General features: G+C 39.4%; 1 protein-coding gene across 1 annotated transcript in view; it reads left to right on the top strand.

Annotated features, from left to right (window-relative positions):
• The window catches only part of ANK3 (ankyrin 3, node of Ranvier (ankyrin G)), a 393,472-nt gene that overhangs the window by 346,947 nt on the left and 21,209 nt on the right, over nt 1–25,316 (top strand). Inside the window, exons 29-38 of the mRNA XM_006837454.1 lie at nt 2,546–2,757; nt 4,035–4,242; nt 5,659–5,755; nt 6,293–6,521; nt 7,150–7,275; nt 8,035–8,157; nt 8,596–8,622; nt 9,716–9,797; nt 14,100–21,881; nt 22,498–22,572. Of these exons, the coding sequence (XP_006837517.1) occupies nt 2,546–2,757; nt 4,035–4,242; nt 5,659–5,755; nt 6,293–6,521; nt 7,150–7,275; nt 8,035–8,157; nt 8,596–8,622; nt 9,716–9,797; nt 14,100–21,881; nt 22,498–22,572 (8,961 nt within the window). The remainder of the gene's footprint in view (nt 1–2,545; nt 2,758–4,034; nt 4,243–5,658; nt 5,756–6,292; nt 6,522–7,149; nt 7,276–8,034; nt 8,158–8,595; nt 8,623–9,715; nt 9,798–14,099; nt 21,882–22,497; nt 22,573–25,316) is intronic.

Genomic DNA, 25,316 nt, shown 5'->3' with positions numbered 1-25,316 from the left:
CACCACCACCAGTGAATGACCTCCAGGTTTGTCCACAGATAAGGCATTTCACATTGTGTATGTACCAGAGTTTGTTTAGCCATTATTCTATTGATGGGCAGTTAGGTTGTTTTCATCTTTTTGCTGTTGTGAATAATGCTACAGTGAACATGGGTGTGTATACATCCATTCATGTCATGATTCTTAGTTCTGTGGGATATATACCGAGTAGAGGGATTGGATTGCTGGGTCATTTGATAGTTTTTTTTCCAACTTTATTAAGTGCCATTCCATTTTCTATAGTGTTAACACCATTTAACAGTCCCACCAGCTGTCTATGAGGATTTAATGATTGGAGCTCTGGTAGTGTAGAGGTTACAAATCAGGCTGTGAACTGCAAGGTCAGCAGTTCGAAACTACCAGCTGTTCCACTGGAGAAAGATGAGGCTTTCTGCTCCCGTAAAGATTTACAGCCTCAGAAACCCTGTTCAGGGTTGCTATGAGTTGGAACCAACTCCACGGCACATAACAACAACAAGAAGCATAGTGGTTACGAATCGGGCTGCTAACCTCAGGCTCAGTAGTTCAAAACTACCAGCTGTTCCGCAGGAGAAAGATGAGGCTTTCTGCTCCCGTAAAGATTTACAGCCTTGGAAACCATGTACAGGGTCACTATGAGTCGAAACCGACTCCACAGCACATAACAAAGATTTTAAAGATTATTGTTAAAACATAATTTCTAACCATTATGTGCTCATGAGGTACTATAAAAAGTTCTCCCCATTTAGTTGCTATCTCCCTTTGTTTAGCAAGTTCCTAATTTCTCCTGCCATTCACGATCTCTTGAGCATGCGTCACTGGAATGAGGCAGCATGTCTACTTTTGAGCTGGGTGAAACTTACTTGTCCCACACTTGAACACTTATCTCTTGGTGTGGTACTACAGAATCAGCACTCTACTACTAAACACAGGGTTGGCTGTTCAAACTCATTCAGGGTCACAGTGAATCAGACTTGATGGCGATTAATGACAACAACAGTGGATAACAACAACATCCTCTGTAGGATAAGCACTAGACCGGGAACCACAGCACAGGTCAGTGTTCAAGCCCCCCAGTCAACTCCAAGGGAGAAAGAGGAGGCTTTCTGCTTCTGCAAATATTTACAGCCTCAGAAACCATATACAGGGTCGTTATGAGTCTGAATGTACCCAATGGCACTAAATAACAACAACATATATGTAAGAATAAGTATGTAGTGATTTACATGTATGATGTTGTTAAGTACTTTCAAGTTGATTCTGACTCATAGCGACCCTGTATAGGGTTTTCAAGGAGCAGCCAGTAGGTTTGAACTGCTGATCTTGCAGTTAACAGTCCATTGATTATCCTACAGCACCACACCAGGACTCCAGGGGGCTTCAAAAAGCATGTGGAAAAATGGAACTGAAAGGTAATGAATTTCTTTCATGAATTTTTGAAGCTCCCTTACATTTAGTGTATATGTGTATGTGTATCTGTTTATGCACATAATAATAAACTTGATTTCTGGATTCTTTATTCTTATTCCCTTGTTTATTCTTACATTAGTAGCATACCGCTTTTTTATGGTACTTCTAATATCTTATGAGAAATATTATTGCTCACAAGCCTACTTTTTCATATTTCTGATGAGTCTGAAATATTTATTAAGCCATATGAGTTGTAAAACCATTCGTTTCCAGAATTCTACATAGAAATTGGCTTTTTTTCAGATCTGTCTGACTGCACTGTAGGGGAAAGACTGGAGAATGGGGAGGGAAATGGTGGGTAGATAGCAAGAAGGTGTTTTTTAGTGATATCAACAAGCCATTAGTAAGGCCTGAATAAAACGGGAAGCAGGAGAGTGAGCCATTTTCAAAATAAAATTAACTGAACTTCTATTAAGGATGAGGGAAAGTGAGTCAAAGCCATTCAATGGAGAACTCAGTGGGTGTATCTGTACCAGGGTTAGAACTCCTAAGGAGGTATGGAGGTGAGCTGAGGGGAGGAAGGTGTTCACTTATAAATATGTTGAGTTTGATATAGTAAGGCTAGCAGTGAGTTTGATAATAGTAAGGCTAGCAGTGGGTAGGCGGAAATTGGTGATTACGATTGTCGTCATTTGGGTGAAAAACAATTGAAAGGTGTTTAAATTTTTCATATATACTTCAGTCCTTATTTACTCTCTTAAGAGACCACCCTGCTTCTTTCTCCCTTATTCCTACTTTTGGCAGCTTGAGGAGGGGAGATTTTGTAAATAATTCCGTTTCAGATATTGAAGAGTGGAAGTTTATTCAATATGGCAAATGCTTATTTGTTTTCCATCAGTAAAAAATATTTTCCTATATATGAAAAACTACCTGTTGAAAGCCATGTAATATTTTTGTACAAAACTTGATAGAATCCTCAAGTCACTATTGTCTTTTCTTGATCTTAAAAGTTCTCTTTGTACTATTGAATGTAAATAATCTTGGCTCTCTAAATGACATTTCAGTGTTTTGCAGCTAAGCTTATTCTCATTGCATTTTCATTTGTTTGTCTTTTCAGAACTTGATAGCCCAGAGGAGTTAGGGAAAAAGCGCATCTGTAGGATTATTACGAAGGATTTCCCCCAGTATTTTGCAGTGGTTTCACGGATTAAGCAGGAAAGCAACCAGATTGGCCCAGAAGGTGGAATTCTGAGCAGTACCACAGTTCCCCTTGTCCAAGCATCTTTCCCAGAAGGTGCCTTAACCAAAAGAATTCGAGTCGGCCTTCAGGTAATTTCACGGAAAGTTGTTTTCCTCGGGACATATACAGAATGTGTTCTGCACTGGGAAAAGCCATCAAAACTCACGCTTAATAATTTTGCTAAATAATGCACTAGGCAATTTTAGGAATCATTAACCTATTTCGAATGAAAAGTGTTCGCTTTAGCTTAAGTAATTAGTTAAAGCACTAAATTTGCTTAGTGACTTATTAAATAAGGTATATTGTTTCAGTTTTCATATTAAAAACTTTCAGTTGGATTCTGATGAAAGATATTTTTGGAGCAACTAAAGCAGCTATGAGCAAATATACTACCATTACAAACAAACAAAAAAACCTAACACAAAATATATTTGGCTTGCTTTATAATATAAAAATCAAAAGTAGTGAAAGTAATAAGCCTCAAAGTTTTGTGCTAATTTAAATAAACCACAAATGTCGGTTTATATCCAAACCACTAGACTCCCAATGTGGTTCAGTAGAGTAAGCACTAGACTGCGAACCATAAGTTTGGTGGTTCAAATTCACCAGCTGCTCCTCGGAAATCCTGTACAAGTTCACTATGAGTCAGACCCAACTTGGCAACACTTAACAACAATGACAACAAATCCAAGCCAGTTGGAATGTGTTTTGGTTTGGAAAGCTGACTAAATCTTAGCAAGAAAAGTCTTCTTTGAACTTATAGTGCTCTGGTTACGAGTCAGGCTGCTAATCTCAAGGTCAGCAGTTCGAAACTACCAGCTGCTCCACAGGAGAAAGATAAGGCTTTCTGCTCCTGTAAAGATTTACAGCCTCAGAAACCCTGTACAAGGCTGCTGTGAGTCGGTTCTGACTCCATGGGACAAGACCACCACAACCAGACCTTTATTAGTTCTTTTTCTAATTGAATCAGGAAAATAACCAGAAAATAAGTTAGTGTAAGTGTTGTCGTTAAGTGCTGTCGAGTCAGATTTTTGTAGGTTTCCGAGAAGACTATCTGGTGGGTTTGAACTGCCGACCTTGAGATTCACAGTCAAATGCTGATTGTACAGCACCACACCAGGACTCCATATATAAAGTTAGTTAACATATACTGCTATCTGCAAGGTCGGTGGATTGAGTTGGTGTGTGTGGTTTGGTTTTGTTTTAAACCCTTTCTGAAATAGTGGGAGAGGATAAAGACAAAAAAAAACATATTTTTGTGGTTGATTTTTTTTTTCTTTTTTCCATTTGTTCTCACTGTTAAAAAATAACTTTATAATAAAAGGAAAATGTCCACTTTTATTTAAAGTCCTTTTTCTGTCTCTAGGCCCAACCTGTTCCAGATGAAATTGTGAAAAAGATCCTTGGGAACAAGGCAACGTTTAGTCCAATTGTTACTGTGGAGCCAAGAAGAAGGAAGTTTCATAAACCAATCACCATGACCATCCCAGTGCCCCCACCTTCAGGAGAAGGTGTTTCCAATGGGTACAAGGGGGACACCACGCCCAATCTGCGCCTTCTCTGTAGCATTACAGGTTTGCTAAAGTCACTGCTCTACTTTTCATTATTGTTAACATTTGTCAGGATGCTGTACAGAGACCTTTGAAACACTCATGCTAACTCTATCCACATAGAGAAAAGAGACTAAATTGCTCACCACTTAGCCATCACCTCATTTTTATTAATCCTTGGAATTATTTCACATGCTGGTTTCATAACTCTCATGAATTGGGTAATATCATCCCCTCCCCATTTTCTGCTAATAAGTTTAACAGTTAGCAACAGACCCCTTTTAAGATCAGCGATATCTCTATGAGCTATCCAGAGGCATTACATTAGCACCTGCTACACTACCAGTAAATGAGATGAATTCTGGGGAAAAGAGAGATCCCATGGAACACCAGTAGTAGTGAAGTGTTGTGCAAAATGACTGTAGCATTTTCACATACGCTGTTCATCAGTATAATCCAGTGCACCAGATACACAGGGCTAATGATAACACAGTTTGTGGTTTGGTCTTGGAATCCAGAGCTCTGTACATCATTTAATTAACCTAATCTGCTCTGGGGGAGTGCACTAACTGTAGGATAAACAGTGGACTGGGAACTGTAAGGTCAGCAGTTTAAGTCCACTTCCCGCTCCATGGGAGAAGATGAAGTTTTCTGGTCCTGTAAAGATTAAAAGCATCAGAAACCCTATACAGGATCACTATGAGTTGGAACCAACTTGACAGCACTTAACAAGAATAATCTCAGATGATTAAAAATAGGTTTGATTTGGTTTTTTTTGAGGGGTAATTTTAATGGTTAATTCCCCCGTTTCTTCTGGAAAACTAAATGGTTTAGCAAGTACAAAATGAGCTGCTGCTTAACTTTCATAGATGTCTTACCTATTTAAAAAATACATGACGAAAAGGACAAATCTGTGCACATATAAAATGTCCTTACAAAATGTGGTTGCCCCAGGTTGAAGCCATTCATTAGTGTTCAGACAGTCACAAAGGTAAATTTTTTAAAATATAGTACTCTCTTACAAGATGGGAGTCCTGGTGTGGCACTGCAGGATAACACACTGGATCTCAAGGTTTGTTTAAACAACAAGTTCAGTGGTTCAAACTTACCAACTGTTTCTTGGAAACCCTATACTGAGTCATTGAGAGTTGGAATTGACTCGATGGCACTTACCAACAACATCATCTTACACGATCACACTAAGTTGGTTAAACTATAAAAAGAGAGTCAAGAAAAATGCCACCCTTCACTCATGCCGTTCAGTTAGAAGTGCAAAGTTTTGTCAGGAATTGGATATGCAGGAAGAAAAAAGATATAGATAGATAGATAGATAGATAGATAGATAGATAGATAGATAGATAGATAGATAGATAGATAGATAGTTCACAAAGAGTATTATCTCCCATCATAAAGCCAACCTGTCTGCCCTTGTTTTCTTAGGGGGCACGTCACCTGCTCAATGGGAGGATATCACAGGAACTACTCCTTTGACATTCATAAAGGATTGTGTCTCCTTTACAACCAATGTTTCAGCCAGGTATGGAAACAGAAAATCCCAGTAAGCAATAATGAATTCATTTTAAAAACGAAAAATAGCTGTGTGATTTTGAAAATTTAATTTTGATAATGAACTTGGTCCTAATTTAGAAATGTATAATTTGCTAATAAAAGCCATTTTATCTAGTTCTCAAAGGAAAGTATAAGAAGCCTGACTTATTTCCAACAGGAATTAGCAGTTCATAAAAATTATAGGCTTTTCCTTTGCCTCCCATTTTTCTGTCATAAAATGATTGCTCCTTCCAATGGTGATGTCATAAATTAAGCACATAAGTAGGGAGTCGAAAGGAGGACAGGACTTACCATGGAATGAGGAATTTATGGAAGAGAAGAAGGAAAAAAAATTAGCAAGATTATAATCAAATAAGCACAGTGTTTCTTTGACAAGTAAACATGAACAAGTTAATATTTTTGGGTAGTCCCCTTAAATAGTTTCAGTTTTTTCATTTTGATTTGTTTTTTGAAGATTTGAATTAAATGATTCCATTTTCATAGTTCTGTTTTGTTTTTTTCTCAGGTTTTGGCTTGCAGACTGCCATCAAGTTTTAGAAACAGTTGGGTTAGCAACACAGTTGTACAGGGAATTAATATGTGTTCCATACATGGCCAAGTTTGTTGTGTTTGCCAAAATGAATGACCCTGTGGAGTCCTCCCTGCGATGTTTCTGCATGACAGATGACAAAGTGGACAAAACCTTAGAGCAGCAAGAAAATTTCGAGGAAGTTGCAAGAAGCAAAGATATTGAGGTATCTTAGTCACCAAAAAAAAACCTCACTTAATTACACACCTAGATTTTATTTTGAGACCATAACAGCATTCAGTATAAATATCAAATACATTGTTGATTATTTTTTTTTGCTTTTTGTTTAAGAATTCAAGATAAATTAATTCTCAAATGGTTTCAAATTATCTTTGGGATTATTTTAGTTTGTTAAAATGTCACACTAATAAATCTGTTATAATCTCCAGGTTTTCTGTTTGAGCTATTTTCACAATTCCTTTTGATATATGTTTCCATTGTTTAAAATTTCAAGAAAATACCTGTGTAGAGAAGAAAGCATCTAACAGAAAAGCAAATCCTTTAAAAATCTATAAATGATTGATGTCAGATACTGTGTCAGCCATGATTAAAAGTTAGCAGACTAGAGATAACTATGCAATTCTTTTTTGTGCACATACTATGGTTTCCAGGCACAACTACTGCATTTTAAGGCAACGGAGTTTATCTTTCATGGCACCAAACCGCACTGCAAAAGTGTGTGTCTAGTAAAGAAACAAATGTAATATGTCAATCTTTTAATGTTATATGATGTAATATTCCAAAAAATTCCAGGTCACATTAATGTGAATTATGTCTTTCTTTTTCTCAAAAAGGTTCTGGAAGGAAAACCTATTTATGTTGATTGTTATGGAAATCTGGCTCCACTAACTAAAGGAACACAGCAACTTGTTTTTAACTTTTATTCTTTCAAAGAAAATAGACTGCCATTTTCCATCAAAGTAAGTCTTTTTCAACAGATGCCTTGTTAATTAGAAGAATAAAAAAAAATGCTGTGAAGGAGTAAGAAAAAGGTTTCAATGATTTATTCAGTTTAAAGTATTCCACTAAACCTGAACTCATAAGAACATTGTTAAGTTTGGTCCAAGTTCTACCCAAATGTACTTCAGAGCTAATAAAACTTTATAAATAGTACAAACTGTCTTTAACTTGTAAGCAACAGAAGAATCATTGATGTTAAAGCACATGGTTGTAACGTCAAATGAACTAGGATAATAAAATGCATCATATCTGGTTAATGCTCAGCAATTGGATAATAGGTGAAATCCACATTTAATAATTTGTTTCATCTCAGATGAAACCCTGGACTACTTGGAGAAAACATCTTCCTCTTCAGGGAAAGGTAGAAAGGGCTATTTGTTATTATTTTCTGATGATGTTGTTGTTACTAAAATCGCCTGTATGTGAAGCTGTGAGCCAAAGAAATTATTAGGCAGGAAGAAGATGCATAATACCCAGAATGGTCAGGACCAAACAAGTAGATGCAGCAATCTATGTGAAGGCTAGAAGTCGGGCATTCTAAATCTTGCCATGTTTAACTTTGACCACCTTTGTCAACTTGTGATTTTTATAACCACCTTTTCCCTTTCCCTTTTCTGCCTGTTAATGGACTATATAAAATAACCACACTTATCTCTTACGTAGATAGGAACCTCTGAAAATCCTGTTTCTATAACTGCCAACTATCCAAATTCTTCTAGATTAGAGACACCAGTCAAGAACCCTGTGGTCGTCTGTCTTTTCTGAAAGAACCAAAGACAACAAAAGGATTGCCTCAAACAGCTGTTTGCAACTTAAATATCACTCTGCCAGCACATAAGAAGGTATCTTTTAATACTGGTTGATTTTCACTTTCCCTGGTCTTGAAGGAGTGGGCCTTTGGTATGCAATTATGGAATGCTTTGTCAGATGATGAAAGCTCTTGAACTCAAGTTTTATTAGTCTCTGTGTGTAGACTGACTAAGTCTTGTTACTGTGGTGTCCAATCCCTATGGTTTGTATGATGGAGTCCTCTGTTTATTGCTTTTGCATCTATTGGAAGTTCACAGATATTTATGCTTTCAAATGAAGTCACACTTAATTTGCCATGGATGTACAGTTCTTGATTTTATTTTATTTTTGGGCCTCTTTTAATTTGCTTTGCTTTCTAAATCAGCTTACATTTTGTGCTCCCTACTCAGTCCTTTTCATATCCTGATATTCTTTTCCCTGCTGTCCATTATAATATTCCTTGTCTCTGCAATGCATCTTGGAACCAAAAGGAGACAGAGTCAGATCAAGATGATGAGGTAATATGAACACTTCTGCTTTTATTTTCTCAGAGGTAGAATAGAAATGGAATCTGTGTAAAAGAAATACAGAGGGCTGAAGTCTGGGGGATGTATTCGTTTTATTTTCAAAGCCTAACAAATGAAGTAAACGAGTGTATATTTTTTCTTCAAGAATAGTTTCATTGTTCCTGAACATGTATGAAAGAGTATTTCTATACATTCAATAAAATGATGATTCCACTAACGATGAATTTTTTTTTTAAATTCATCTTTTGATTCAAAAGAAGAACTAAAGCTCTTTAAATGTTTTAAAATGTAGTAGATTTTAAGTTTTAGGTACATAATTTTACCTAAGATCCACTGTTAATAACCTTTAAGCCAATAAATCATGCTTAATGTGTGAAATTTTATTGTACAAAAATAGTTATGCTTCATGCAATTTCCACCCACCCCCACTGGCCATTGATAATTATTTTATATTCAACTTGAAGAATTTTATGTTGGCCATTTGTTTTAAAAGGTACAGTGTTCAATGAAGATTTTGAATAATTTTTTTCCTTTAAGTTATCACCTGTAATTTTCCAAATTGGATTTTTTCAACCCCCATATCACATCAGTTAGAATTAATAATTTAGCAGCTATAGAACTCAGTAGCTTTATTTCTAGTAATATGGGTAGCCTGTTTTTAATCTTAATACTAGTACACGATATGCCTATTAACCTATCGAAACAACAACCCGAGTCATTGAATTAATCTGTGTGTGCCTTTTTTCCTTGAATGTACTCACATAGAGTGAGTGTACTTTGTGATGTATGTGCTTTCGGTATGAATGGATTTGGGGAAGTTGACTTCTCAGTATCAGAAATCTCTGTACTGCTCGTCTTTTCTTTGTAATTCCCTGTAGTGTGCTGTGTTGGTGCTCTGATATTTGCTAAATGATGGGCTTTGGAGTGGGATGGCATAAACCTGGTAGGAAGTTAACATTCCCAAGAGAAAAACACATAAGAAAAATAAAGATAAATAAGATATCAACATGCTACCCTACAAAATGTTTCGCTATGATGAAAGGGAAGTTGGAAACATAGTTGTTTCTGTTTTTTTCTGTTTCAGACCGAGAAAACAGATAGACGACAAAGTTTTGCATCTTTAGCTTTACGTAAGCGCTACAGCTACTTGACTGAACCTGGAATGAGTGAGTTTTCTAACACATTTACTAATCTCTGTGGACTTTTATAAGAAGAGACATTTTTTCTATACACACTGAATTTGGGGGTCATTTGGAAACCCAGTGGCAAAAGAAAAAATGCCTACAGGAAACCTATCATGAAATTCCCGTAACGCATTATACTCAATTGAGGATATGAAGTGCAAGCTGCCCTAGATCTTAGCTCCAAAACACTGTTTTATAAAAGTCACTGTAATTAGATGCAGCTCTGATTTTTTTAAAATCTCAGTTTCACCTTGATTATAAACAATGCTAGGAGATAAACACTAATGTTACTTTCAATTTATACACAGAAGAAAAAAGAATGTTACCCCTTTATTTGTGATGGTTGAAAGGATGATTGTTAATTTGGTTGTCATCTCGTTTTTCTTAATACATTAGGTCGTGTTTCCCTAGTCTTGGTTCTTGCTCTTCCCAATTTGCAAGAATTTTGTTTTTCTGCCTTCTTGAAGCAGCACTGTAAATGTTTACTGATGTCCTGTTTCTTTCCTTTCCTCCCCTCCCCTCCTCTGTCATTCTTCTCATACTCTCTGTTTCCACTCCCCAATTTCTCCCTCTTTCTTTCCCCTGTACTCAAAGATCAGTTCTAAGGCTGGCCATTGCTGAACTGGCTAAGTCTTTTCCTTCTCACAGTGATTTCTTTTGGTTCTCTGTTATCTGGCTTGCACGTGCCAAAGGATAGATTCATTCATTCATATTTTTTCTTTCTTCTTCTGTTCCTTCCCTCATAATCATCAATTCTGGTGATGTCTACCACCCTCAAACTAACTCCCTACTCTTCGAAAAGCAACTCAGCATCCTGAGAGCAGCGCGCTGTGTTTGATCGGTGTAGGGTAGAGGTGCCACTTAAACCACCTGAGCTTCATTTAGAGGAAGACTTATATAAAACAAATATATTTTTTAATTCATGAATTATTCCTAGCAGTTTCCCATTGGCACATAGCTTCTTGAGTTCAGGAAAGATTTACAAGTAAGAGCTGTAATTCAGTTTTTCCCAACTTTCTTGAAGTCTTGTCATTGTGGGTCAACATAGCACGTAAGATAGTAACAAAAACCACCTTATTATTCACGCAGATGATTTTAGCATAATCTTCTGGAGTCTAGCTCATTGAGTGCTAGGGAAACTTTTATATTCATATACAAAGGGGGAAGGAGAATACAACAGGAATGTTCCTCTAAACCAAAGTCTTCTCTTTAGCAGAACATCCAAATTCTTCCAAAAGTGTAAGGGATACCATTAACTCCTATGATGGGATGCTGCAAAGCATGAGAGGGGTGTGTACAACTAGATGTTTTTTTAATACAACTAACTATACTGATTAGATATTTTCTTTGGGATATTATCTTGCCCCAAAGCTGTGGCCCTCATGGCCATCTGGTTGGCACATCCTTAAACTCTGGGCAGGCTTCCTTAGACCAGCCACCTGAGGTCAGAAGTATCTCTGGACAGGTCAGCTCCATTTGATCTTGTCCCTAGGATATTAGTTGGTTTGCTGGAGGTCTGAGTGATCAGATCAGGTCTGTACTAAGTCAGTTGTATTTTTCTCACTGTGATAATTTTTTTTGGTTAACTTCAGTTAAGGAACACATCTTGTTTTCCTTGACTTTTGATGGAAGGCAGAGTTCTAGTCTCTGTTTTATGAAAGGGAGCATAGTGGGTGGTAAACAGACGTGGAAAGGAATAACAAGGGACTGAAAGAAGATGAGGGCACCTTGTGGCACACCAGTTAAATGCTTGATGGCTGTTTGAATCTAACAGCTGCTCCACTAGAGAAAAGACCTGGCAATTTGTTCCCATGAAGATTACAGCCTAGAACCCCCTAGGGGACAGTTCTCCTCTGCCATAGAGTTAGAATCCACTCGAGGGCACCATCACCACAACAACAAATGAAAGCTAAGGGAAAGTCATGGCCCCTAAGTTAGTGTTAAGAACGCCAACACAATGCCACATTTCCTCCCTTCCCCCGATTCCCTGCCAGAAAAAAAGGAGTTCTGGTGTACTTTGGTGCTTGACAACTAGAAATTCCCTTTGTTATATAGGATTCACAAAATATATACCATTAAAACATAAAATGAGTTACTGATCCATAAGTTGTCTGCTCTATGCTGAGCAAAGTATGAAATTATAGACTTCTTAACATGAAGGAGCCAGTCTTCAGGGATATAAGATAGATGTGTTACTACTTCTGGTAGTATCAAAAACAAGCTCTCTTGAGATAGGACTGAACCTGAACCACTGAATGGAAGGAATCCCTAAACTTTCTCTTGGCAATGTGGTGCTCCCATAAGAGTGTGAAGCTTTATACTATTAAGAATTGTAGCTAGGAGGGATAACGAATGGGTGTTTTTCCTTAGTTCTTCCACTTTTCTTTAGAATAATATTTAAGCTTAGCAAAGGATATATTCTGAATGTTTGAATTTAAATGTACACCAGGAATGAAAATCTTCACCCTTGTGGGAGTAGCTGCTAATCCAAGGACTGGATTATAGCAATGGCGCAGGCTCAACATGAAGAGGAGGATAAAAGATGAAGCAGATTCTCATTTCCTCTTCGAGTTTCACTATTATTCTGAACCAATGCTTTCTGGGACCGAGACTATACTCAACTTTGGCGTAGAACATTAACCTTTGGCAGGCATTCCAAATCGCTGTGACCCGCTCGGTTTGTTTGTTTAGAGTTGTAGAAGTAGAAAGGACTAAGTACGTGTTTGTTCTTCTCCAACAAGTGTGCTTACCTCATTTGTGTGTTTCTTGCCCCACTGTCAGAAGATGCTGGCATTACATCCATCTTTCCTAGTGGTCGGTCTACCTTATGGCTGCTCCAGTATTTAGGAATGTTCATGAGTCCCACAAAAATTCTGGGAAGGTACAAGAACTGGTACCTTTGTAGTTGATGAATACATAACCATATATATACTGTATCCCATTGTAGGTATTTAAGTATGGGGTATAAAAAAAATATGTGCTTTTTACATTCCCCCATGATACCTTTTGAGAATTAAAAGTAGAACCGATTATGAAAAAACATCAGATGAACTATATGCTTATATGCATGATGTTGACAGTTAGACTTTGACATTTTAGTTGCTAATTTATTTTAAGTGTTCAGTAGTAAATATTTTCCTAAATCTCAAAAGGTACCAAGACTTCACATCTCATGGAAAAAGTGTACTCTTCTTTCTAAATGCTCTTGTGAAAGTATTTTAAAAGTTTATATATTGTGCATAATATGGCCTACAAATTGTATTATTCATTGGCCTGTTTGCCATGATATAATGCGCATGATAAATGTTTTAGGTTGCTTTGCTTGCTTATGGTAACCATGAACCATATTGTCTGTGGTTCCCTGCCCCCTTTGTGTGTGTGTGTGTGTGTGTACACATGCATTTTTAAATCATTTCATATTATATTTTTTCCCCCTCATCAAAAGGAATATACTGCATGGGAAAGATAAATGCAAACATTCCTTTCTTTGTTTTTTGGTTTGTTTTGTTTCTTTTCTTTTAAAATTCTGACTCAGAAAATTTCTTGCTCTTATTGGCTTTTTATGGGTGTGTGAAGCATCACCGAATTGTGCATGGAAGATACAGATTCAAAATCTAGTGGCTTCACAGTTTGCACATCAGTTGCCTGTCACTTAAAAGTTATTTTGGATTCTGCATGAAATAGGCTGGACTGGTTTTCTAAAAGAGTTTTAGGTAGTTAATGTGTAATACATGCATCGATACGATTCTCTGTAGGTGCAATCTGTTATCACCAAAAAGTTCAAGGAAAGGGAACATTAGAAATTACTAAAATTGAGAGTCATATGGTTGCACAAAACAAACATGTACCTAAAACAGGCAAAGCAGAATGGCTACTGATATTTCAAAACCAGCACATAAGAAAGTCAATAGGAAGTAAGAGAATAGTTTTTCCATTGTGGTTAATTTTCTCATCGTTAATTCTTTCCTCACGTTTTCTATTTTTCATTGTTGGCCTATTTGGTTGCAATGTGCTTTTTCTCTTTCATTTCACATTGCTCTGTTTTTTTATTTAATTTTTTTGGTTCTTTTCTTTGGATAAATTGTCGGTAGTTTTTTTTTTTTTTCCCCCCCTCTTTGATGTAATTGTTCGTTTTGCCTTTTCCATTCTAAATCATGCAAACAGTTGTACTTGCTTTTGTAATATTTCAAAGTTTACTGACCAATTTTTTTCTCTGGTCTCTCTGTTTCTCAACCATTTTTGTTGATTTTTGTGTTTGATTTCATTTTAAAATTTAAGAAACAGTTGAACGGAGTACAGGAGCAACAAGATCCCTCCCCACCACTTACTCATACAAGCCATTCTTTTCTACAAGACCATACCAGTCCTGGACAACAGCTCCGATTACAGTGCCTACGACAGTCAAGTCAGGCTTCACTTCCTTATCAAGTTCTTCCTCCAATACGCCATCAGCTTCTCCGTTAAAATCAATATGGTCTGTTTCGACTCCTTCTCCAATCAAATCCACATTAGGCGCCTCAACTACATCTTCAGTTAAATCCATTAGTGATGTGGCATCTCCAATTAGATCCTTTCGGACAATTTCTTCGCCCATAAAAACGGTGGTGTCACAGTCGCCATACAATATCCAAGTTTCCTCCAGTACCCTGGGTAGAGTTCCCACAATTACAGAGGCTACGTCTTTAAAAGGGCTGGCATCCAATTCGACGTTTTCTTCTCAGACCTCTCCTGTGACAACAGCAGGATCTCTTTTGGAGAGGTCCTCAATTACTATGACGCCTCCTGCCTCCCCCAAATCCAACATTAATATGTATTCCTCCAGTTTGCCATTTAAGTCAATGATCACATCAGCAGCACCGCTAATGTCTCCACCTTTAAAGTCAGTGGTATCTCCTGCTAAATCGGTGGCTGATGTCATTTCTTCTGCTAAAGTTACAATGGCGTCTTCTCTGTCATCACCTGTGAAACAGATGCCGGGACATGCAGAGGTAGCATTAGTCAATGGATCTATATCCCCTCTGAAGTATCCATCGTCTTCGACTTTAATCAACGGATGCAAAGCCACTGCCACGTTACAAGAAAAGATTTCTCCAGCTACAAACTCTGTGAGCTCTGCGGTGAATGCAGCCGCGGACACAGTTGAGAAAGTGTTTTCTACCACAACAACGATGCCATTTTCCCCTCTCAGGTCATATGTTTCTTCAGCTCCATCTGCTTTTCAGTCTCTAAGAACTCCTTCCGCAAGTGCACTCTATACATCCCTTGGGTCGTCAATTTCTGCAACTACCTCATCTGTAACTTCATCAGTAATAACAGTGCCAGTATATTCTGTAGTCAATGTTTTGCCAGAACCAGCATTAAAAAAACTTCCAGACTCTAATTCACTTACAAAATCAGCAGCAGCCTTGCTATCACCCATTAAAACATTGACTACGGAGACCCATCCTCAGCCCCATTTCAATCGAACTTCATCTCCAGTTAAATCATCTTTGTTCCTTGTACCCTCTGCCCTTAAATTGTCTACACCATCTTCTTTATCTTCCAGTCAGGAGATACTCAAAGATGTGGCTGAGATGAAAGAGGACCTCATGCGGATGACAGCAATACTACAGACAGATGTGCCTGAAGAGAAACCATTCCAAACTGAACCCCCCAAAGAAGGGAGAATTGATGATGAAGAACCTTTCAAAATTGTCGAGAAAGTAAAGGAAGACTTAGTAAAAGTTAGTGAAATCCTTAAAAAGGATGTGTGTGTAGATAACAAAGGACCACCCAAATCACCTAAGAGTGACAAAGGACCGTCTCCTGAAGATGACTGGATAGAATTTAGTTCTGAAGAAATAAGAGAAGCCAGACAAGCTACTGTGAGCCATTCTCCAACTTTGCCTGAAAGAGTGCAAGTGAGAGTGAAGGCCGCCTCTGAAAAGGATTATAACTTGACCAAAGTCATTGATTACCTAACAAATGATATCGGGAGTAGTTCATTGACAAACTTAAAGTACAAGTTTGAAGATGCAAAGAAGGATGGTGAAGAGAGACAGAAACGAATTTTAAAACCAGCCATTGCTTTGCAGGAGCATAAACTCAAAATGCCTCCAGCCTCCATGAGGCCTTCCACCTCTGAGAAAGAATTATGCAAAATGGCCGATTCCTTTTATGGAACCGATACGATTTTAGAGTCTCCAGATGACTTTTCTCAACATGACCAAGATAAAAGTCCCTTGTCTGACAGTGGCTTTGAAACAAGAAGTGAAAAAACACCTTCGGCGCCACAAAGCGCTGAAAGCACGGGTCCTAAACCACTTTTTCATGAAGTTCCCATTCCTCCAGTCATTACGGAAACAAGAACTGAAGTGGTTCATGTTATCAGGAGCTATGAACCCTCAGCTGGTGATGTTCCCCAGTCCCAAGCCGAGGAGCCCGTGTCGCCTAAACCTTCACCTACTTTCACAGAACTGGAACCAAAGCCCACCACTTCTAATATTAAAGAAAAAGTTAAAGCCTTTCAAATGAAAGCCAATAGTGAAGAAGACGACCACAATCGGGTTTTGAGCAAAGGCATGCGTGTCCAAGAAGAGACTCATATAACCACCACCACCAGAACGGTTTATCATTCGCCACCGGGCAGTGAAGGTACCTCTGAAAGAATCGAAGAAACTATGTCAGTCCATGACATCATGAAGGCCTTTCAGTCTGGACGGGACCCTTCCAAAGAACTGGCAGGTCTGTTTGAACATAAGTCTGCCGTGTCTCCTGATATTCACAAGTCTGCTGCTGAAACCTCACCCCAGCATGCAGAGAAGGACAACCAAATGAAACCCAAATTGGAGCGTATAATAGAAGTCCACATCGAAAAAGGTAACCAAGCTGAGCCCACTGAAGTCATTATTAGAGAAACCAAAAAGCATCCAGAGAAGGAAATGTATGTATATCAGAAAGACTTATCCCGGGGAGATATTAACCTAAAAGATTTTCCGCCAGAAAAGCATGATGCTTTTCCTTGTTCAGAGGAACAGGGTCAGCAAGAAGAAGAAGAACTTACTGCTGAAGAGTCGTTGCCTTCTTATCTGGAGTCTTCCAGAGTAAACACTCCTGTGTCCCAAGAAGAAGATAGTCGCCCTAGTTCTGCTCAACTCATATCCGATGACTCTTATAAAACACTGAAGCTTTTGAGTCAATACTCAATAGAATACCATGACGATGAGTTGTCAGAACTAAGAGGGGAGTCTTACAGGTTTGCTGAAAAAATGCTTCTGTCAGAAAAGCTAGATGTGTCTCATTCTGATACTGAGGAGTCGGTTACAGACCATACAGGACCCCCTAGCTCAGAGTTACAGGGGTCTGATAAGCGGTCCAGAGAACAAGTAGCCACTGCCCCCAAAAAAGAAATTCTCTCCAAAATCTGTAAAGATGTGTCTGAAAATGGTGTAGGTAAAGTGTCTAAAGATGAGCATTTTGATAAAGTGACAGTGTTGCACTATTCTGGCGATGTTAGTAGTCCAAAACATGCCATGTGGATGCACTTTACTGAGGACAGATTAGACAGAGGTAGAGAGAAGTTGCTATATGAAGATAGGGTGGACAGGACTGTGAAGGAGGCTGAAGAAAAACTGACTGAAGTGTCACAGTTTTTTCGTGACAAAACTGAAAAGTTAAATGATGAACTGCAGTCCCCAGAGAAGAAAACACGCCCTCGAAATGGCAAAGAATACTCTTCTCAAAGCTCTACCAGTAGCAGCCCTGAGAAAGTACTGCTAATGGAACTGTTGGCATCCAACGATGAGTGGGTTAAGGCAAGGCAACATGGCCATGATGGACAAGGCTTCCCCAAAGCTGAAGAGAGGAAAGCGTCTAGTCTGCCCAGCAGCCCAGAGAAGAAGGTACTCTCCCAACCGACTGAGGACAGCAAGCCCACAGTGGAAGCCAAAGGAAGTGTTTCACAGAGCAAAGCACCAGAAGGGCCCCAGTCTGGGTTTCAGCTCAAACAATCTAAGCTCCATTCCATTAGATTAAAATTTGAGCAAGGCCTACATGCAAAAAATAAGGACATATCTCAAGAAGACAAAAAACCAGATGGTCAATCCAGAATCCCAATTAAAAAAGTACAGGAGAGCAAGCTACCCGTCTACCAAGTTTTTGCTAGAGAAAAACAACAGAAGGCCATAGACCACTCAGATGACAATGTATCTGTGCAAAAAGATTTTATGGTACCAAAAACTAAAGATGAGCATGTCCAAAGCAATGAAATTGTTGTAAATGATTCTGGCTCTGATGATGTGATAAAACAGAGAACTGAAATGTCAAGTAAAGCAACGCCTGACTCTTTTTCTGAGCAACAGGCTAAAGACTTAGCATGTCATGTGACCTCAGATTTAGCAACTAAGGGACCATGGGACAAAAAGGTTTTTAGAACCTGGGAAAGTGCTGGAGCGACTAACAATAAGTCACAGAAAGAAAAACTTTCGCATGTACTTGTTCATGATGTAAGAGAGAACCACATTGGTCACCCTGAGAATAAAAGTATTGATCGTAACAGTGAATTTATGTCTGTGACTGAGAGAGAACACAAATTGTTAACAAATGGCTCTCTCTCAGAAATTCAGGAAATGACTGTAAAATCTCCCTCCAAAAAGGTTTTATATAGGGAATATGTTGTGAAAGATGGGGAACGTCCCGGTGGATGTCTTGATCAGTCTTCCAGGAGGTGTGAAAGCTCAGCGGTGTCGCACATCCCAGTCAGAGCTGCTGATGAGAGGAGAATGCCGTCATCTAATATTCCTGATGGTTTTTGTGAGCTGTTGACATTTCCCAAACATGAACTATCACAAAAAGTACCCCAATCAAGTATGAGTAAAGAGACAGTTGAGATACAGCACTTTAATTCTATAGAAGATGATAAAGTTAACTACTCAGAAGTCAGCAAAGTTTCCAAAAATCAAAGTTACGTAGGCCTACGCCCGCCTCTCGATGAAACCGAAACCTCTCCCACCAAATCTCCTGATTCTTTAGAGTTTAGTCCAGGAAAGGAATCTCCTTCTAGTGATGTGTTCGACCATAGCGCCATTGATGGATTGGAAAAAGTTGCACCATTAGCCCAGACAGAGGGAGGGAAAGAGATAAAATCTTTGCCAGTTTATGTGAGTTTTGTACAAGTAGGGAAGCAATATGAAAAGGAGATCCAACAAGGAAGCATAAAAAAAATCATAAGTCAGGAATCTAAGACAGTACAAGAGACCAGGGGAACCTTTTATACCACTAGGCAGCAAAAGCAACCTCCTTCTCCCCAAGGTAGTCCAGAAGATGATACTCTAGAGCAAGTATCCTTTCTAGACAGCTCGGGGAAAAGCCCATTAACCCCAGAAACACCCAGTTCAGAAGAAGTGAGTTATGAATTTACATCTAAGACACCAGACTCGCTCATAGCTTATATACCAGGCAAGCCCAGCCCAATTCCTGAGGTTTCTGAGGAATCAGAGGAGGAGGAGCAGGTCAAGTCAGCCTCCTTAAAGCAGACCACAGTGGAGGAAACAGCAGGTGAACGTGAAATGCCTCCTGTGAGCAAAGACTCTAAGCCAAGATCAAAAAGCAATAGAGTTGCCTATATTGAATTTCCCCCTCCTCCACCTCTGGATGCGGACCAGCTAGAGTCAGATAAACACTACCTTCCTGAAAAAGAGGTCGACATGATTGAAGTCAGTTTGCAAGACGAGCATGACAAGTACCAGCTGGCTGAGCCAGTCATCAGAGTGCAGCCCCCTTCACCAGTTCCTCCTGGGGCTGACGTCAGCGACTCAAGTGATGATGAATCTATTTATCAACCAGTCCCAGTTAAGAAATACACTTTCAAATTAAAGGAGGTAGATGAAGAACAAAAAGAAATGGCAAAATCCAAAGCTTCTGCTGAAAAGACTTCCAACCAGAAAGAACTGGAAACTAATGGATCTGGGAAAGACAATGAGTTTGGCCTTGGCCTTGATTCCCCTCAGAATGAAACTGCCCAGAATGGCAACAATGACCAGTCCATCACTGAGTGTTCCATTGCTACCACAGCAGAGTTTTCTCATGACACAGATGCCACAGAGATTGACTCTTTGGATGGCTATGACCTTCAAGATGAAGATGATGGTCTGACCGAGAGTGATTCCAAACTCCCAAGCCAAACCATGGAAATAAAGAAAGATGTCTGGAATACAGAGGGCATTCTGAAACCAACTGACCGTTCTTTTAGCCAAAGTAAACTTGAAGTGATTGAAGAAGAGGGAAAGGTGGGACTAGATGAAGATAAGCCCCCTTCTAAAAGTTCCTCATCTGAAAAGACTCCTGGCATGACTGATCAGAAGTCAGGGGCCCAGTTTTTCACACTAGAAGGCAGACATCCTGACAGATCGGTGTTTCCTGATACTTATTTCAGTTACAAAGTAGATGAAGAATTTGCCACTCCTTTTAAAACAGTAGCTACCAAAGGTCTAGATTTTGACCCTTGGTCTAGTAATCGAGGGGATGATGAAGTTTTTGACAGTAAATCACGGGAAGATGAAAGTAAGCCATTTGGTCTGGCAGTGGAAGACCGTTCTCCAGCAACCACCCCTGATACAACACCAGCCAGAACACCAACTGATGAAAGTACCCCTACTAGTGAGCCTAACCCCTTCCCATTTCATGAAGGAAAAATGTTTGAGATGACTCGCAGTGGTGCAATTGACATGAGCAAGAGGGATTTTGTTGAAGAGAGGCTCCAATTTTTCCAGATTGGTGAGCATACTTCTGAAGGGAAGTCAGGGGACCAGGGGGAAGGGGAGAAAAGTATGGTCACTGACACCCTACAGCCAGAGTCAGGAGAAACCACTGTAGAAACCAATCTAGAAAAAAATGTTGAGGCACCTACAGTCGAACCTAACCCCAGAATCCCAGCCAGCGGAGAGTGTCAGGAAGGCACATCCAGTGGGGGCTCCTTGGAGAAATCAGCAGCAACCACGAATACCTCTAAAGTTGACCCCAAGTTGCGCACGCCTATAAAAATGGGAATTTCTGCATCCACCATGACCATGAAGAAAGAAGGCCCTGGAGAAGTAACAGATAAGCTAGAAGCTGTGGTGGCCAGTTGTCAGGGCTTAGAGAACGAAACTATAATGATTTCAAATACAGCCAGTAGCCAGATGGGCATTAGGCCTCAAGAAAAACATGATTTTCAAAAAGATAATTTTAATAACAACAACAATTTGGATTCTTCCACTATACAGATAGATAACATTACAAGCAATGTAGTTCTGACAGAACATTCTGCCCCCACTTGTACCACAGACAAAGCTAATCCTGTAAAATACTCATCAGGAAAAAAGACAGGGGTACTGCAAGGACACTGTATAACAGATAAGCAGAAAGTTCCTGGAGAGCAGCAAAAAACGAGAGAATCAGTAGGGATTAGGCGAAAATCCAAACTTCCCATAAAGGCCACTTCACCAAAAGCTCTCTTCCCACCAAATCATATGCCAAACATTAAAGTGAGTAAAGTCAAGCAGGTTAGTTCATCTGAGAAAACCAGAGCGCTTGCTTCTTCATGTGTAGACGTAAAGTCCAGAATTCCAGTAAAAAACACACACAAGGAGAACATAGCTTCAGTTAGAAAAGCATGTGCCACGCAAAGGCAAAGTCAGCCAGAGAAAGGCAAGACCAAACAGCTTCCATCCAAGTTGCCAGTCAAGGTAAGATCAACCTGTGTCACTAGCACCACCACTACCTGCACCACCAACACCACCAACACCACAGTTAAAGTTAGGAAAAGTCAGCTTAAGGAAGTCTGTAAACATTCCATTGAATATTTTAAGGGAATTAGTGGTGAGACCTTAAAGCTTGTGGACCGCCTCTCTGAAGAAGACAAAAAGATGCAGTCCGAGTTGTCCGATGAGGAAGACAGTACCTCAAGAAACACGTCGTTGTCCGAGACTTCCCGGGGTGGCCAGCCTTCAGTTACAACGAAGTCTACTAGAGATAAGAAAACAGAGGCAGCACCTTTAAAATCAAAGAGTGAAAAAGCCGGCAGTCAGAAAAGGAGCAGTAGGAGGACTGGTGAGAATGAAGGCAGTCAGGTCTCCGGAGCGCTCTTTGCTCACATCCTGGAGAACGAGCCTAGTTTGTAAACACTTTCCAACTTGTAGACCCTAGTGCATGAACTGTTGTGATTGCCTGTGGAGTGATGTCACTGTAGTTTCTCATTCTGTCATTGTCATCTGTATGTGCTGTCTTCTGTACTCTCCTGTCTTCCTTTCAATTAAACTACACTGTAGACAGCTAGGGATGCATGCTGAAGACATTGGTGTCATTCAAGATGAACAACTGTTTAAATTGTGCGTACAGATACAATTCTGTCACAGTAAAAGCACAGATGTTGTTGGCATCCCATCGTGGTGTTTTCACAACACAATTCTGTAACTGTTGTAAAGTAGCTAGTTTGTCAGCATGTTCAATTCCATTACATTGAGCATCCATGTAGTCTTACATTTGGCCTGATGGAGGTGAAAAAATAAGTGAGTCATGTGAAAAGACAAATCTTCATGTAGGTGATTAGGACACATTTAAATGTATGGTGTTAGCATTAGTCTCTGTAAAATCTGAGTATTGCTAAAATTTTCCAGTATCGTATCTTTCTCAATGTGTGTTTTAATTAAGAAATTGTCAATCATAGGTCCACAGAGTCCATGTGAACGGACAGATATCAGGATGGCAATAGTAGCCGATCACCTGGGACTTAGTTGGACAGGTAAGTATGCACATTCCTGCGTGAAACAAATTGTTTCTTCATTTCTGTGTTTTATGCAGAAGCAGTTCATTTATATATATAATAGAAACTAGCAAACAATAAGAATTTTTATTACCATTAAGTTTATCTAGATAAAATTAGTGATGTTGTTAGTAAGTACTGTCGAGTCAATTGCAACCCACATAGACTATGTATAGGGTTTCTGAGGAGCAGCTGATGAGCTTGAACCACTGACCTTGTAGTTCAAACTGACTTTGCAGTCCTGCACAGTAACCCACAGCATCTTACCAGGACTCAAAATTACCTTGTATACAGAGTGTTCCCAAAGCTTTTTCTCTACGTATACACCAGGGTCCTGGTGTGATGTTGTGGGATAAAGCACTGGACTGCAAGGTCAGTTTTAAACACAAAGTCAGTGGTTCAGACTCACCAGCCACTCCTTGGAAACCCTTTACAGGGTTACTGTGAGTCACAATCAACTGGACAGAACTTAACAACAATATACTCTAGGGAATGGAATGTTAAATCTCATTTTACCTTGAATTTAAGCACTTTCTTCACAAGGTCTCATCTGGGACTATAGAACATCATTTTACCTAAAAAAAAACAAAAAACAAAACTTACCTTGAGGCAGAAGAGAAAACAAAGCTGAAATCTGTCACTTTTAAATAATCCAGCTGATTTAACATGATACATGCTCTGAGAATAGTTCTCTGGGGCAACAATTCAATGAAGCCATGCCTAGGTTTCATACAGAGTCCTGGTGTGGCGCTGTGGGTTAATGCTCTGGACTTTAAAGTTGTTTGAACCCTGAGGTCAGTAGTTCAAGTTCACCAGCTGCTTCTCGGAAATCTTATACAGGGTCACTATGGGCCGTAACTGACAACTTAACAACACTTAACAACAATAGCACTTAACAACAACAAATGTTCATACATTTTAGTCATTCCTGAGTTATCTTCACATTTTTGTGATACATGTGAATAAACTCTTTATGCTTATTGGATTTGTTATTGTTGTTAGGTGCCATCAAATCGGTTCCAACTCATCATGACCCTTTATAAGGTTTTCAACCAGCACCTCATGTGACACCTGGTGAGCATGAACGGCTGACCTTACAGTTCTAGCTAGCAGTGCAGTCCAGTGCATTAACAAGCAGTGCTACACCAGGACTCCTATTTATCTGATATTGTTGTTAAATGCCCTCGAGTCGATTCCGACCCATAGCGACCCTGTATAGGGTTTCCAAGGAGCAGCTGGTGAGCTTGAACCACCGACGTAGCAGTTCAAAGAGCTCTGCAGTCTGGCGCATTAACCCACAGTGCCACACCAGGACATTTATCTGATAGTTTTCTTTAAATGAACTCACTTCTGCACTCAAAGATTTATAAGCAGTCCCTGGATACAAATGAAATTAATTTCTGTGTCTTTAAGAATCCATAGGTCAGTAGGAACAAATGCTTATGGTGTGGCACTGTAGGATAAGCACTGGGATGCCAAGGTCGATGTTTCAAACTCACCAGCCACTCTTCAGAAATCCTATACAGGGTCTCTGAGTCAGAATCGACTCAATGACACTTAACAACGATGACGATAAAAAAAGTTCAAGCCTTTACATTGAGTAAAAGCTACACATGCAGCAAGTTAAGGTGATTGTGATGAAGAATTTGTTGCGAGTAGGATAGGAGTTAAGGAGCTCTGGTAGCATAGTGGTTATGAATCGGGTTGCGAACCACAAGGTCAGCAGTTGGAAACTACCAGTTGTTCCATGGGAGAAAGATGAGGCTTTCTGCTCCCATAAAGATTTATAGCCTCGGAAACCCTGTACAGGGTCACTATGAGTCGGAATTGACTCCATGGCACATAACAACAACAACAGGATAGGAGTTGGTTCAATCTGCAAAGTAAGGGCAGATATACAACGCATGAAAGCAGGGCTTCAAAGATGGCGGTGCCTCACTCAATCATAGCAGCCAACCCTGTTGCCCTGATGTGTGGCTCTCCACAGTTCTGCCAGTAATTCATTCTCACCCATCAGGATCCTGAAAGGGCTCACAAGGCTTTTCTGAGTTTTCCATTTGAATGACTTTCGATCATGATGTTGCCCACTGTACTTACAACAGTGTATCACCCAAAGTGTAAAACTTATGGTCTATTCCTGTTTCATCAGCCATGACAGAACTGGTTCAGAGTCCTGCACTAAAGGGAAACTATAAAGGGATTTCAGATAATTCATGGAGAAATCCCATGATATTTTAACTCCATTTACCAATAAGTTTTTGAAGCCTCCTCATGAGAACTGTCCATAAGTCTGACTTTCATAAACTGAATACTGCTGATATTTCATAAAAAAGCCCCATGTTACTTTGCTAACGGAAAGCGTGATTATTTGTAACAATAATATAAACAAGAAAATAAAAGAATGGTAGTAAGCTTAAATTTTGAATTAAAATAAAAAATATGTTCAATTTCCAAACATAGATGTGCTCTTCTGTGAATTGGCTGAAACAATTCTCACAGGGCCAATGTATAGAAAATGAACTGGTTGGTTGGTGATGTGCCATGGAGTTGGTTCTGACTCATAGCAACCCTATATAGGATTTCCAAGGCTGGAAATCTTTACGGGAGCAGACTGTCCATCTTTCTCATGTAGAGCAGCTGGTAGTTTCAAACTGTTGACCTCGTAGTTAGCAGCCCAACCCGTAACCACTACGCTACCAGAGCTCCTAGAAAATGAGTATTTG

The sequence above is a fragment of the Chrysochloris asiatica genome, unplaced genomic scaffold (assembly GCF_000296735.1).
Source record: "Chrysochloris asiatica unplaced genomic scaffold, ChrAsi1.0 scaffold00020, whole genome shotgun sequence".
Classification (NCBI taxonomy): domain Eukaryota; kingdom Metazoa; phylum Chordata; class Mammalia; order Afrosoricida; family Chrysochloridae; genus Chrysochloris; species Chrysochloris asiatica.
The sequence above is the reverse complement of the archived record's forward strand: the minus strand, read 5'-3'. Positions and strand labels throughout refer to the sequence as shown.